This window comes from Alosa sapidissima, chromosome 7 (assembly GCF_018492685.1).
Source record: "Alosa sapidissima isolate fAloSap1 chromosome 7, fAloSap1.pri, whole genome shotgun sequence".
Lineage (NCBI taxonomy): Eukaryota > Metazoa > Chordata > Actinopteri > Clupeiformes > Clupeidae > Alosa > Alosa sapidissima.
The window spans coordinates 2,262,985-2,276,324 of record NC_055963.1 but is presented as its reverse complement, the minus strand read 5'-3'; the positions used below and the strand labels follow the sequence as shown (position 1 = coordinate 2,276,324).

The 13,340-nt window shown below is 38.7% G+C and overlaps 1 protein-coding gene across 2 annotated transcripts in view; it reads right to left on the bottom strand.

The window, feature by feature from the left end:
• Positions 1 to 2,163: 2,163 nt before the first annotated feature.
• LOC121713296 overlaps positions 2,164 to 13,340 on the bottom strand; it is a 43,100-nt gene continuing 31,923 nt past the window's right edge. Inside the window, exons 4-11 of one of the 2 annotated variants that reach the window (XM_042097820.1) lie at positions 10,754 to 10,883; positions 5,540 to 5,711; positions 5,086 to 5,227; positions 4,777 to 4,929; positions 4,103 to 4,165; positions 3,845 to 3,921; positions 3,328 to 3,466; positions 2,164 to 2,460 (exon numbers count right to left, since the gene is read on the bottom strand). In XM_042097820.1, the coding sequence (XP_041953754.1) occupies positions 3,891 to 3,921; positions 4,103 to 4,165; positions 4,777 to 4,929; positions 5,086 to 5,227; positions 5,540 to 5,711; positions 10,754 to 10,883 (691 nt within the window). In that variant the 3' untranslated portion in view covers positions 2,164 to 2,460; positions 3,328 to 3,466; positions 3,845 to 3,890. Of the gene's footprint in view, positions 2,461 to 3,327; positions 3,467 to 3,844; positions 3,922 to 4,102; positions 4,166 to 4,695; positions 4,711 to 4,746; positions 4,930 to 5,085; positions 5,228 to 5,539; positions 5,712 to 10,753; positions 10,884 to 13,340 lie in introns of those variants that run through there. The other variant, XM_042097821.1, reaches the window with a different exon arrangement.

Sequence of the window (13,340 nt, the reverse complement as noted above, 5' to 3'; positions counted from 1 at the left end):
CTGATATTGATCATGCATATGGCAAAGAAAGACATGAGATCGTTGGTCTTGGAATTTTGATCGCACTTAGACCTCAGATTACTTGCAGTACCCCGGCATTACCACAAGGAAATGGTCGTACGTCAAGTTGGAACCTGACGTGGAAATAAGCACTTTTCCAAGTCCAAGACGTTTTTTATAAATATGAACGTTGGCATGGATTTGAGCGTACGCACCGTCTAAGATCAAATCTGTGCGTAAGAATGCTTTATAAATGGTCTTTAATAGCTGTAGAGACAATGAGACCCTTTGTGATAAGGTCGAGGGTATGGCCGAGAGAATGTGTTGGCACCTGTACATGCTGTGTTGGGGAGAAAGTCTCGATTAGTGCAATTAATTCCTTGGCATAATTGTTTTCAGGATTATCCACATGCAAGTTTGGATATAATCCAAATATATCCCCCTTATTATATCCCCAGATATAATAAGACCGTCAAACTCTATGCAAACGACTGATAGCAGTTCACCTAGCTCTTCAAGAAAAACTTTAGCTGAATGTTTTGAGGTCTGTAAATTGTCAGTAATACAATCTGAGGAGAAGACTTAATGCGTGCACACAGATATTCAAATGAAGTGAAGTCACCGAATGACGACTGCTTGCACTGAAAAGACGTCTTGAAAATTGTGGCTATCCCCCCACCTCTTTTATTTGCTCTGGTAGCACTCAAAAAACTGAAATTTTGGGGAGCTGATTCAATGAGAGAAGCAGCACTGTTTGCTTGATCTAACCATGTCTCAGTTAAAAATAAAAAAATCAAGGTTGTGTGTGCAAATCAGATCATTAATTAAGAATGATTTTTTTTAAAGAGTTTTGCTGTAAGTGTTGGGGAAATATGACCCACGGGGGAAATCTGAGGTTGTTGTGGTATGGGTATGAGATTTGACTGGTTTAACCTGTAAGCTTGATGCATTTGTCTTCTATTATTTGTCTTCTATTATATCTATCTCTGCTGGTTGTATAACAAATTGCAGACACCTTGAACAGGCGTATATGTAATGGTCAGTTCACTTCTGTTTGTTGGTTTAGTAACTCTAACACTCTTTCTCTTTGAACCTCTTTGGCTGCAAATCACTCTGTAAATGTTTGCTTTTTTCAGCATTACTGACATGGTGCAGAAAACTATAGTATAAAGCTAGGGCTTCATCTTTCATTCTCATAGGGAATGCTATTAAAATCTAGTAATCTGTAAAAAGTAGTAATAATGAGGCGCATCACAATAATGCTTCTGTAACAAGGTGTCGCTCAGCGTTCCTGAGAGACATTTTCCTGTTCCTATATTCTGTTTATGTAGGCTTATGTATTTGTGAATGTAGCCTACACAGTGCAAAGAAATAAAAGATGAACTATGGCACATTTCCAATATGAAATAGAAACCTATGACAACCATCACTTTCTCTGTGTGTGTGGAGGGTCAATAAAATTCTATGATTGCCACTGATGTGAATGATCACACAATATTCAATATTACTGATGGCGTCAAGGTGGTGGGGGCCCCCAAACCAAATTTCAAAAAATCGCAAAGGTATGGAAATCAAGATTCTTCACTTGGTATTGAAACAATTATGTTGGTATTGTGACAGCAGGAGTTGGAGATGTGTCCCCACCAAAGCTGAGACCAAACCTATGCCCTTGCATTATTGAACCTGTTGAACTAGATGTGTTGAAACAGGTCTTTGCTGGATGCCTTAAAAAAGCAGCCAAGTTATTGTTCTGTGGTACAATGAACAAGCAGAATGCCTGCAGTAGGGAATCAGGAACATCAAGTGCTAGTCATCAGGGCCAAAGGAGGACAAATGGCAGAATGAGAGTGTTTACAGACTCATGCTGCAAACCCCATCTGTCTTGTTTGTTCTGCATTACATTGACATGCGTTTTGCACATGGATACTTGTAGAATACATTAGCTTTACATTTAGAATCATCCCTGTGAGGTTGAACAAATATTCAATATGCATATGATAAATCAGGATACGTTGGGGGAAAAAAATGAAATATCACCTGATGCATGAAACATGGCATCAGGAGTCAGCTTGTAAATGGTATACCTGAGTGATGTCAATACATGGTTATGTATTTTGCAGGATATAAACATTACATTAGTAAAAACTAATAGTGTTTTTTTTCCATTAAAACAGCCTACATTAAAGTTTCTTTTTGATTGCTTAAACACTAAAATCAAGTATTCCACAGTTAGCGACACTAAAGGAGCAAAACATCAGCCCAGATTTCACAACTATGAGCACACTGTAGAGAAAGAGGAGTAGGGGGTAGACCTGGAGGAACATGTGAACAAAGACAAGGATCACATGTCAGATTTGAGCAACATTGGTTGTAGAGATTGGGTTAGTCACATGACATGTGTCCAAATGTATGCAAGGTCTGTGAAATGATGTGTATAGGATTTAAGAGAAGGTCAACATTTTTTAAGATGAACTAGGAGTCCTCTATTGCCCCCTAGTGTCTAACAAAGGCATTGCAGCCCGTATGGATTCCTCAAGGGTTGATCTGATGAACTCGCTTAAGGACTAAATACAATTGGGAACGAGACACAGAGGCAATGGAGGTGGAGACACAGGTGAAACAAAAACACTGAAACAATAATCAGGGACAGGTGAGGGGCGGAGACAGGGAAAATCAGGAACAGAACGCACAGGTTACCATCGGAAACATAGCCTGAAAAAAGCAACACTTACCCCAATAATGTTCGAATAACTGAATAAAAAACGTTTATCCTGCAGAGGAGTTGCTTACATCTCGTGACAGTGCGTCTTCAGGTGTGCTTCATATTTGCCTCTCGCCTAATCACTTTTAAACGTCATTACCAATTTGCAAATGATGGTGAGTAACTACTCCTTGTGAAAAAAAAAAGTATTTCGTAATGTCTTTATTCTAATTATGTTTCCCATTGTAATCGTGTAATTTGTAATGTTTTGCAAGGATGTGCGCCTGTGGATGATAGAAGGATGGTGCGTTGTGATGGTGCGCCCTTAAAATAACAAATAATAACACGTCATGGACTTCTGACCAGGTTTCTCTTGGTCGGTGGCGTAATTAATTTTTTAGTAGTGTACGATAGTGATTTTTAGAGTGATTTTTTTTTCAGGGTATAAAATGAATTTAGCACAGTGAAACATGCAGTCAGGAGTAAACATGCAAATTATATAGGCTACCTGTCAGTGATGTCAAATGAACATAACAAAACGGGTACAAAAATGAGGAGAAGAAGAAGAAAATTTGAGAGATGAACATGGAAGTGCACTAGGAACCTCATTAGTTTAGGAACAAGATAAGAGTCCTCTATTGCCCCCTAGTGTGTGGCAAATGCATTGCAGCCCGTATGGATTCCTCAAGGGTTGATCTGATGAACTCGCCTCAGACTGAGAGTGGTGCTGTTGGATAGACCTTTACGGATAAGCTCCTCTCGAAACTGACAATTAAGAAAAACAGCAGTTAGAAAAGACAGTATGGAGTTTGTCTGAAAGTAATTAATTTTTGTTATAATTGGCAACAAATCACACTGTAAATGTTTGCTTTTTTCAACATTACAGACATGGTGCACAAAACTATAGTGAATAGCTAGGGCTTCATCTTTCATTCTCATACCTGTGAAATCACAGTTTGTGGGAATGCTATTAAAATCTAGTAATCTACAAAAATGCCTTTAAAATAGTAATAATGTGGCGCGTCACAAAAATGCTTAAACAAGGTCCGCTGCGTGTCGGGGTCCGGTTCGCCCTGTCGGGACTTATTTTCCCAATAATGACCAGCGTTCTATACATTATCTCTTACATGTTGAGGAGCTCACCTGCTTTAGGACGGTTTCTTCAATCTCCCTCTCAGTCAGTGGAGTTTTAGACCGAACCCTCATCCTCAGGCCAACCACTATCAACATTAAAACACTCTAACTGATGAATGGCAGAAATATAAAGATGAGTCATCATGTATTGCGTTTATATTTTAACACATTACATTTGCATATTCCCCAGCACAATGATGTAATGAAACAAAATGAAGTATCTATTATATATATCCAGTTCATAACAATATGAACAAACAAGAGTACAAACCCGCTTTGTCTTCAACTTCAACAATGATGCATCTCATGTCAGATTGATAGTAGGTGTTGCTGAAAACAACAGCAGAATTAAAACTTGAATTTGTGTTTTACACTTGATATGTATTTAGAATAAAGGAAAGATTGCACAGCATTTGCCAGTATTCGATTCCTCATTTTGTAAACATCTGCAAAATCAATGTACAAGTAGATAAATATTAAAACCAAACTTAAGTAATTGTCTCTGACTCTGACTGGGGTGGTTCAGAATATTGGACATGGGACCTCATTTCCAAGTTAGCAAGTGTGATATTTATCAGTGGAGACCATTTTCAACACATTTCATCCAGTCCTTCTACACAGACATTTACATCGATAGTCTGCCGTTATAATTTATTTGCCTCGGGTGTACTGTGGAGTGGGTAAGACTGTTTTTAGTGGCAGGCTAACACATGCTGATGACTTCCACTAGCCTAGCACCTGCGAACTCTGCAACTAGAAGGACTGGATGAAATGTGTTGAAAATGGTCTCCACTGATAAATATCACACTTGCTAACTTGGAAATGAGCAAAATCCTGAACCACCCCTTTAAAAACCTGATCAAATATGAAGTAAACAAGCCTATTGAATACTTTCACTAAAAGTATACATGAAAAACAAAAGATATCCTTAATTTCCATACTTCACTTGGTTACTTTCAGCAATGAAACAGATTGGGAAATATTCCCCAAGATCATCACTCCTTGGAGTCCACCTCAAAACAAACTCTTCAGAGCCGTCTGTGTACTTGTCAACTGTGATGTTCAGGGGTCCACTTATGATGATACCACGAACCCTTCAAGATGGAGGACATTATGCCACAGTTAGTCAGAAACCCAGAGGTGTTGTTTTCACTGTTGTTTTTACTGTACTGTATAAGCACTGCAACTCAGAAACCCAGAGGTGTTGTTTTCACTGTAGTGTATAAGCACTGCAGCACTGTAGGCCTTACCCCACTGCAGTGGCTGTTGCCTTGACTACGATCTCAAGCTCCTGGTTGGTCACAGCTTGAATTTGCTCTCCATTCTCAGGTGTCGGGTGAAGGAACGTTGGCAAGTACACTCCCTCATCACACGAGGCAACAGCAGGGTCAACTGTACAACAACATAACTGGATTTGTTATTACAAATCATGCCAGAAGGGCTGAGGATAGTAATGCAACATGTCATATTCTTTAGTTACACATTACTGTCTTCAGTGGTAGAGGTGTAGGATGTAATAAATGGAACATATGAGGTGTGGATGTAGCTCCACCCACATTTCCCTACCAGTCAGGGTCACTGGTCTGTGGCTACATATTGATTTCCTACCAGTCAGGGTCACTGGTCTGTTATGATTATACACCGTTAGTGGTAGAGATGTAAGATGTAAATAAATGGAGCATATGAGGCATCAGAAAATCTCACCCTTGACAGCAAACACCTGAGAAAGTGCAGCAAGTGCTGAACCTTGAGGATGTTGAACGTTGGAAGAGACGGAGTGGGTGACAGTGACAGGTTGTTGGAGGAGATCTAACACAATCAGGTTTACCCCATAGAGTCCAACTGAGGCATTGCTGTAACTCACTGTGCAGAAATCCTAAACAGAGAAAATATGTTCAAAGTATGAAATGCATGTCTACCCAATTTGCTTATAATGAGTTTATAGCAGGATGCCTAATTGGCAAGAATGTTCTGATTGGGCAAAAGCATAGGCCTCAAATAATAAAGAAAATAATAGGTTCTCAAAAACTTTCTAAGGTCCCGTCCCCTTCTTAAAGGAGAACTATGCAACATTTTAAACTTAATAAAATAGTTTAGAAATAATTTTGATAATAATAATGCTTAAATTTCTATAGCGCCTTTCAGGATACCCATGGTCGCTTAACAGAGGGAAGTGCAGGTATGCATGAACATCAGTAGATGATGAATAGCCTACAGTAGGTAGTTACACTGACAAGATTCAGCATCAAAAAAGGATGAATAGCCTACAGTAGGTAGTTACACTGACAAGATTCAGCATCAAAAAAGGATGAATAGACTACAGTAGGTAGTTACACTGACAAGATTCAGCATCAAAAAAGGATGAATAGACTACAGTAGGTAGTTACACTGACAAGATTCAGCATCAAAAAAGGATGAATAGACTACAGTAGGTAGTTACCCTGACAAGATTCAGCATCAAAAAAGGATGAATAGACTACAGTAGGTAGTTACCCTGACAAGATTCAGCATCAAAAAAGGATGAATAGACTACAGTAGGTAGTTACACTGACAAGATTCAGCATCAAAAAAGGATGAATAGACTACAGTAGGTAGTTACACTGACAAGATTCAGCATCAAAAAAGGATGAATAGACTACAGTAGGTAGTTACACTGACAAGATTTAGCGTCAATAGAGGGTGAATAGACTACAGTAGGTAGTTACACTGACAAGATTCAGCAGTAAAAGAATCAATACGCGACAGGGAGGGTATGCATACAATATTGACAGGGGTCCAAGGTTTTTTTTTTTAAATTCTGGCTGCTAAACACACCATTTTAACAATTTGGAAGGGGCAGAAATGTAATTTACATTACATAAGAATACATATTGAATATTGCAACCCCCCCAGACTGTTTTTTTTTTTATCTCTTTTGGGGGGTCCAGGTCCTAATCCAGGAGCTATTGGTTGATCTCACTGCCGTAAAAGGAGGTTCAACCAGTAATTAAGGGGTTAAATCAATTAAGTCAAGGGTTTACATACTTTTCTCACTGGCATTTTAAATGTTTTATGGATGTATTTAATAAGGACATGAAAGACAATAATTAATGTTACACATTCACATTTTGGGTCCATTTAATGCAAAAACCAAATCACAAAGGTTTACAAACATTTTATTTTGAATGTATATTTGATATTGACAGTCTTTGTTAGTAAGTAAATAATTTCCAGTCACAGGACATACAATTTCATCGTTTAAATTTAGTAGCAAAGCATGCATCATATTTTACCCCCTACACTAACAATTTGCTTGACTTCAGGAACCCCATGCCATTTACCGTGTCTGCTGTCCAGACACGTTTACTCAAATGAACATAGTGTATGTGAACATAAATAACAATTGTCCTAACAACAATAAAGAAACCTGTGACCTCCATCATGTGGAGAAATATCTTAAGGGATTATTTCAACAGTAATTCACAAAGGCCTAAGAAACCAAGGCAGAACGCCGTAACTCCCGATACTCTGGTACTCTGCCTTTGTTTATCTATGCGCTAAAGTTGAGTTAAGGAACTTCGCCTTTGTTTAGCCGCGCATCAAAGGTAAGTTACTGTAGGCTACTGCTTAATTTAGCTAGCTAGGCTACTTAGTAACACATACCAAACTGCTCCATATCCAGTGTTGGGAGTAACGTGTTACTGTAATTCCACTACTTTTAGCGGTAATGAGCATTTAACAAACTATTAAAATACTTTACTTTAAATCAAGTAACGCAGTTACAATTACTGAATTTGTTATTCGCTCTACTCTGTTTATCTTGTGTGAAAAAGGATGACCTCAGAATCAGCAGACAAGATGACAGATGCCCATTTGCTGCTTCTGATCTAACGTCACCCGACCTTAGCAGTGTTTCCTGTTTCCATTGCAGATGCATTCTTTACAGTGAACAGCAGTCTCCCACATTCCTCTTCCTCATCTTAAACGCCTTTCCCTTTTGTTTCCAACTCATAAACTCCAAGTGGTAGCCTGTAGCGACTCTCCAGGCCTACACATACACAAACTCTTACATACATACACACGTACATACAGTATATATAGTAGGCGTTAACGTAAACCTATTTTAACGGCGTCAATTTTTTTATCGCGAGATTAACGTTCTTTTTGGTGTAACAAACTTTGTAGTTTTTTCACATGCTGTTGCAACAACTAGTAACGTTAGAACAACTACAACACCACACCGGATCTAGCTAGACCGGAAACTAAAACAATACACACTGACGAATGGAATGGAACGTTGTATGTGCTGCATGTACACGCCCCCTTTTAGGGGAAACTTGTGCTGCATCAAAGTAGGGAGCGAAAAGGGCTTATAGTAAATTTACTAAATCTTGAAACAAACGTGAATAAAAGGCACAAAATAAGGTTGGTGTAAGAGTTATCTGTGTGTTTATGGGATTAATGTGACCATGTTCCTATGTTTTGCTCTTTCCAGTTTACTAACAGGAGTGTCACGAATGTATCGATAGGCAGGCACAGTCAAACTGCCCGTGGCTGACTATAATTAAGTTCAGCAAGCTTAACTTTACAGGTCATAACATCAACTAAACATAAGTCACACATTTATGCTATCACTTGTAATATGAACGTAGCCTATTTCCTAAAACTAGGTGAGATAATTGGCTATGTTATACTGAATTTCCACAGTTAGCTAGCTAGCAAGCTAACCGTTTTGCATGGAATATTATGGTAAGTGTAGCTACAAATTTGTACAATACATGGGGTATTGCAAACGAATAAGGTTGGTAATGTAGATAGTTTCGACATGAGTAAGTTACATAAACATAATTCTTCATAACTTCCGTGTTAGTATATATATATATATATAGTATATAAACTATGTACATTACCAACCTAATTCGAGCAGCCGTGGCCTACTGGTTAGGACTTGTGACCGGAGGGTTGCCGGTTCGAACCCCGACCAGTAGGCACGGCTGAAGTGCCCTTGAGCAAGGCACCTAACCCCTCACTGCTCCCCGAGCGCCGCTGTTGTTGCAGGCAGCTCACTGTGCCGGGATTAGTGTGGGCTTCATCTCACTGTGTGTTCACTGTGTGCTGAGTGTGTTTCACTAATTCACGGATTGGGATAAATGCAGAGACCAAATTTCCCTCACGGGATCAAAAGAGTATATATACTTATACTTAAGTATATGGGATATACTTTTCCCAATCCAGACAACCAAGCAATGTTTGGTAAACAACAACGTTTTGGTTAGGTTGATGCCCGGAGGGGTATTTCACAAAACCTAGATAAGGGATTAAGCTGGGATTTTTATAGCCTAGAAATCTAGACGCACCCTAGCGGCGGCAAATTAATTTGCTCAGCCTGTACGTCTAGTATCAAACCATAGGGATTTCTATTGGCTGACGCCGTGGACGTCATCCAATCACAGCACTCTATTTTGTTAGAGCGTCTTAAGGCGGGCTTAACAGGATTAACGACAGTCCTGTGACGGTGAACAACAAGGAAGGTGGCTATGGCGAACGAAGAGCGGTTGTTTGAATCGGCGTTGGCGTCAACTTTGGAGGAGTTGGACTTGTGCTTTTCTTTGAAAGTTGAGCAACACAATGCATTTAAGTCATTGCTTTCGAAGAAGGATGTATTTGCCGTTTTGCCGACCGGATACGGATATGGTCGTAGCGCTGGCCTATTGCATGCCTAGGCAGTTTGAAAGACAATTCTCTGCACGCCCCTTGGATTAAGCGAGGTGAATGGTTCGATTCCAGACTATACATTTCAATGATATAGGATGGCCCGCCAGGCTAGGATTTTTAGGTTATCCTGGATGAATTTAGCCTTGACTTGGTTTCACAAAAGAGATGGCACATAAGTTACCATGGGGATTTATTATCTGCACCTAGCATGGTCCCGACCAGGCTAACAGCTAAGTTAATTCTAATGGTAATTATGTGGTCTTATTGGTTCAGCTAGCTGTCATTCACATCAGACCTCCGTGCTAATTTTAAGGAGCTTTATTCCATTTATAAACTATTTGGTAAATGTATTTGCTCGCAAAACAAAACAGATTGTCTGCCTACTACCATATGGTTATTTTAATTGTGATAACCTTATAATTATTAACATAGGCCTAGGTACTCATTGTTTGCTTATTTTATTGGAGGGGCAAGTTTTCGAAGGTATTTTCAACTATAATATTGAGGTATATCATACTATGTGCATCTTTGTAGTGGCAAGCGCTTTCTTAATGATGTTGCGTGCCGAGACAAGGAAGCACTCACACGTGGGTGCATACGTAAATTTGCATTCAGTTGATCTACCACGCCTACTTCTGCTGTTTTACAGAAATAGCCATGATTCCCCATTCCAAAAAGGATAACTTGTTAGTCTATATCAAAAGCGGTTGTTCACTTTGTGTGAATGACGCTATTTTCCACTTCTTTTTTATTCCAACCGTGGGCACTTTGGAGCAGAAACGAGAACGCGCACAGCCGCACACATCCTGAATTACTTACACCTGGCTTGACATAGTTGCTCCTACTCATCCTGGATTGGCATTAGTGAAACGAGTGGAGCTAGGATGACCAGACAACGCTATGTCAAACCTCGCTTTATCACTTATCTTGGATGTCTTAATTCTGCCTTTGTGAAATACCCCTCGGGTCAGCAATCCCCCCGCCCTCCACCACACACACACACACACACACACGCACACATACACACACACGCACACATACACACACACACGCGCACATACACACACACACGCACACACACACACACAGAAGGGAACACAGGAGTAATGATAAGAATAATAATTATAGTACAGGAAAAAAATAAAAAGTACCCTGAGACAAATGAGGGGATTATACATGACAATTTCTAACGAATTGGCTTAGGTGAGAGGCATGTTGACATACCTTCTCTTTGATTCTGGTTTGGCTCAGGGTAAACCCTGCAGGAATCTCATTCCACGCCCAGCATGTGGCATGGTCCTTGTCTGGATCAAACATGATCAGCTTGTAGGTCCGTAGGCAGTTCTGAGGGACTCTAGAGGGTGAATCAGTATCATTAAATGCTGTTTTATATGTTACTGTATGTAGCAGAATGGTATACTGTGTTCGTGCACCTTCCGATTTCCGGTTTCATGTAGGGTTGCCAACTTCCTCACCCCCCCCCCCCCCCCCCAACCATTAAAAAAAGAATAATAATAATAACTAGAAATGCAATTCCAAGGAATTACCAGTGCATGAAAATGCTAAAGTTGTGATGTAAAATATCATGTATAGTTAAAACAGATAATACAGAGATGGTTACTACGGTGATGCTAGGATAGACATGGTGGTTGCATAGCTTAATAATAGTTTAAAAGTAGACTGTTTAAAAGCTGAATGTAGATAGTTTAAAAGTTGTTGATAGACAGTAGATAGTTTAAAAGTTGTTGATAGACAGCTAGTTTAATAGATAGTTTAATGATAGTTTAAAAGTAGACCGTTTAAAAGTTATATAGGTATTTAAAAGTTAAAAGTTATATAGGTATTTAAAAGTTATATAGGTTAAAAGGTATATAGTTTAAAAGTTGTTGACAGACTGGAAGTTTAATGAATGTTGATATTCAAATAGTTTAATGGCTGTGTATAGGTAGATATTTGACGATAACTGAAAGTTGGAATGGCTCTAATGTTTGCTAGCAGTTATGCTAAGATTTTAACTATGCTAACCATGCTACTTAGCTAATGTTTTATAGCAGTGCTAGCAATGCTAACATGCTAACCATGCTACTTAGCTAACGTTTTCTAGCAGTTTAATGAATGTTGATATTCAAATAGTTTAATGGCTGTGTATAGGTAGATATTTGACGATAACTGAAAGTTGGAATGGCTCTAATGTTTGCTAGCAGTTATGCTAAGATTTTTAACTATGCTAACCATGCTACTTAGCTAACTTAACTAACATTTTCTAGCAGTTTTGCTAAACATGTTAACTATGCTAGCAATATGAACTATGTTAACCATGTGACTTAGCTAACCAAGCTTATCATTTTAATAGTTATGTTAACTATGCTAACCATGTGACTTAGCTAACCTAGCTAATCATTAGTAGTAGTTATGCTAACTATGCTAATTAGCGTGCTAACAATGCTAACTATGCTAACCATGTGACTTAGCTAACCTAGCTAATCATTTTTAGTTGTTATGCTAACTATGCTAACTATGCTAGCCATGTGACTTAGCTAACCTAGCTAATCATTTTTAGCAGTTTTGCTAAAAATGTTAACAATGCTAGCAATGCTAACATGTTAACTTTGCTAACCATGCTAACTAGCTACAGTGGGTAGGAGTCATAGTTGATGAAAAGTGTTGACGTAGTTGATGACAAGTTAAAAGTTGTTGTTAGACAGCTAGTGAATGTATATAGTTTAAAAGCTTAAAAGTTGAATGTAGATAGTTTAAAAGTTGTTGATAGACAGCTAGTTTAATAGATAGATAGTTTAATGATAGTTTAAAAGTAGACCGTTTAAAAGTTGAATGTAAAAAGTTCAGTAGTTTAATGGGTTACATTGTTTAACAGTGGATTATTGTAGTGAGGACTTTTATTTTGAAACAGTTTTGGGCAGAGGAAACAGTTGAATAGGATGTGTAGTCTTAATTGACTCAGATTGTATGCTTAAAGCCTGAGGCTGCAGGTGGCCTGAACACCTGCCATAGGATTCTAATTGCTTAACGGCCGTATTATGATGTCACAATCGGCAATGTTAAGTCTATGGGGATTTTCAAAAAGTTTTTCTTTAATAGTTTAAAAAGTATAAAAGTTTCAAAGTTGAAAAGACATAGCAGCTTGGTCCGTTTGAAGACCTACGTTACAAAGTTTGAACGAAGTTTCTAAGTTAAACTGTTCAAGAGAAATTGCGTACAGAAAAAGTGGTAAGCGGAATAATAATAATAAGTTGTTGTTGATGTTGTTGCCTTGGAAGAACAGTACAGTAAGAAGAAAAAGTTGTTGTTGTTGCCTAGGAAGAACAGTACAGTGCATTTTCATGCACTGTAATAATAGTATATGTAAGGCAGTGTATGTGTAGCGCCACTAGGTGTCTCTGCAGGACTATGTATTATTTATATTTTCATTAGTTTAACTCTGATTGTTCCTTTTGATACACTGTAGGGTTGATGCGTGTTTAGCCTAGAACGCCATCTTTTCTTTAGTATATGCCATCAACCTTATAGGTAAGTCACATTATTTTCATGAGTTTATAAAATAGAAATTATCTTGGGTAATACTACTTAGAAAGTTCGTTTTGTTGAACTATTGTTTATACGTCCTGTGCGTGCAGCCCTTGTGGCTACACTTGTGCAGTTAATTGGAGTGCGAGTCAGAGGGTTGCATGCACAGACCAGTGGATGGGGAGGCAGAGATTTGAAAGGAACCCCTTCTGTTCTGTGGACTGTTTGTGCCGTTTGTGTGTTCAGAAACCGTAAGTGTTGGCATTTCTTGTTTGTGCAGGACGTG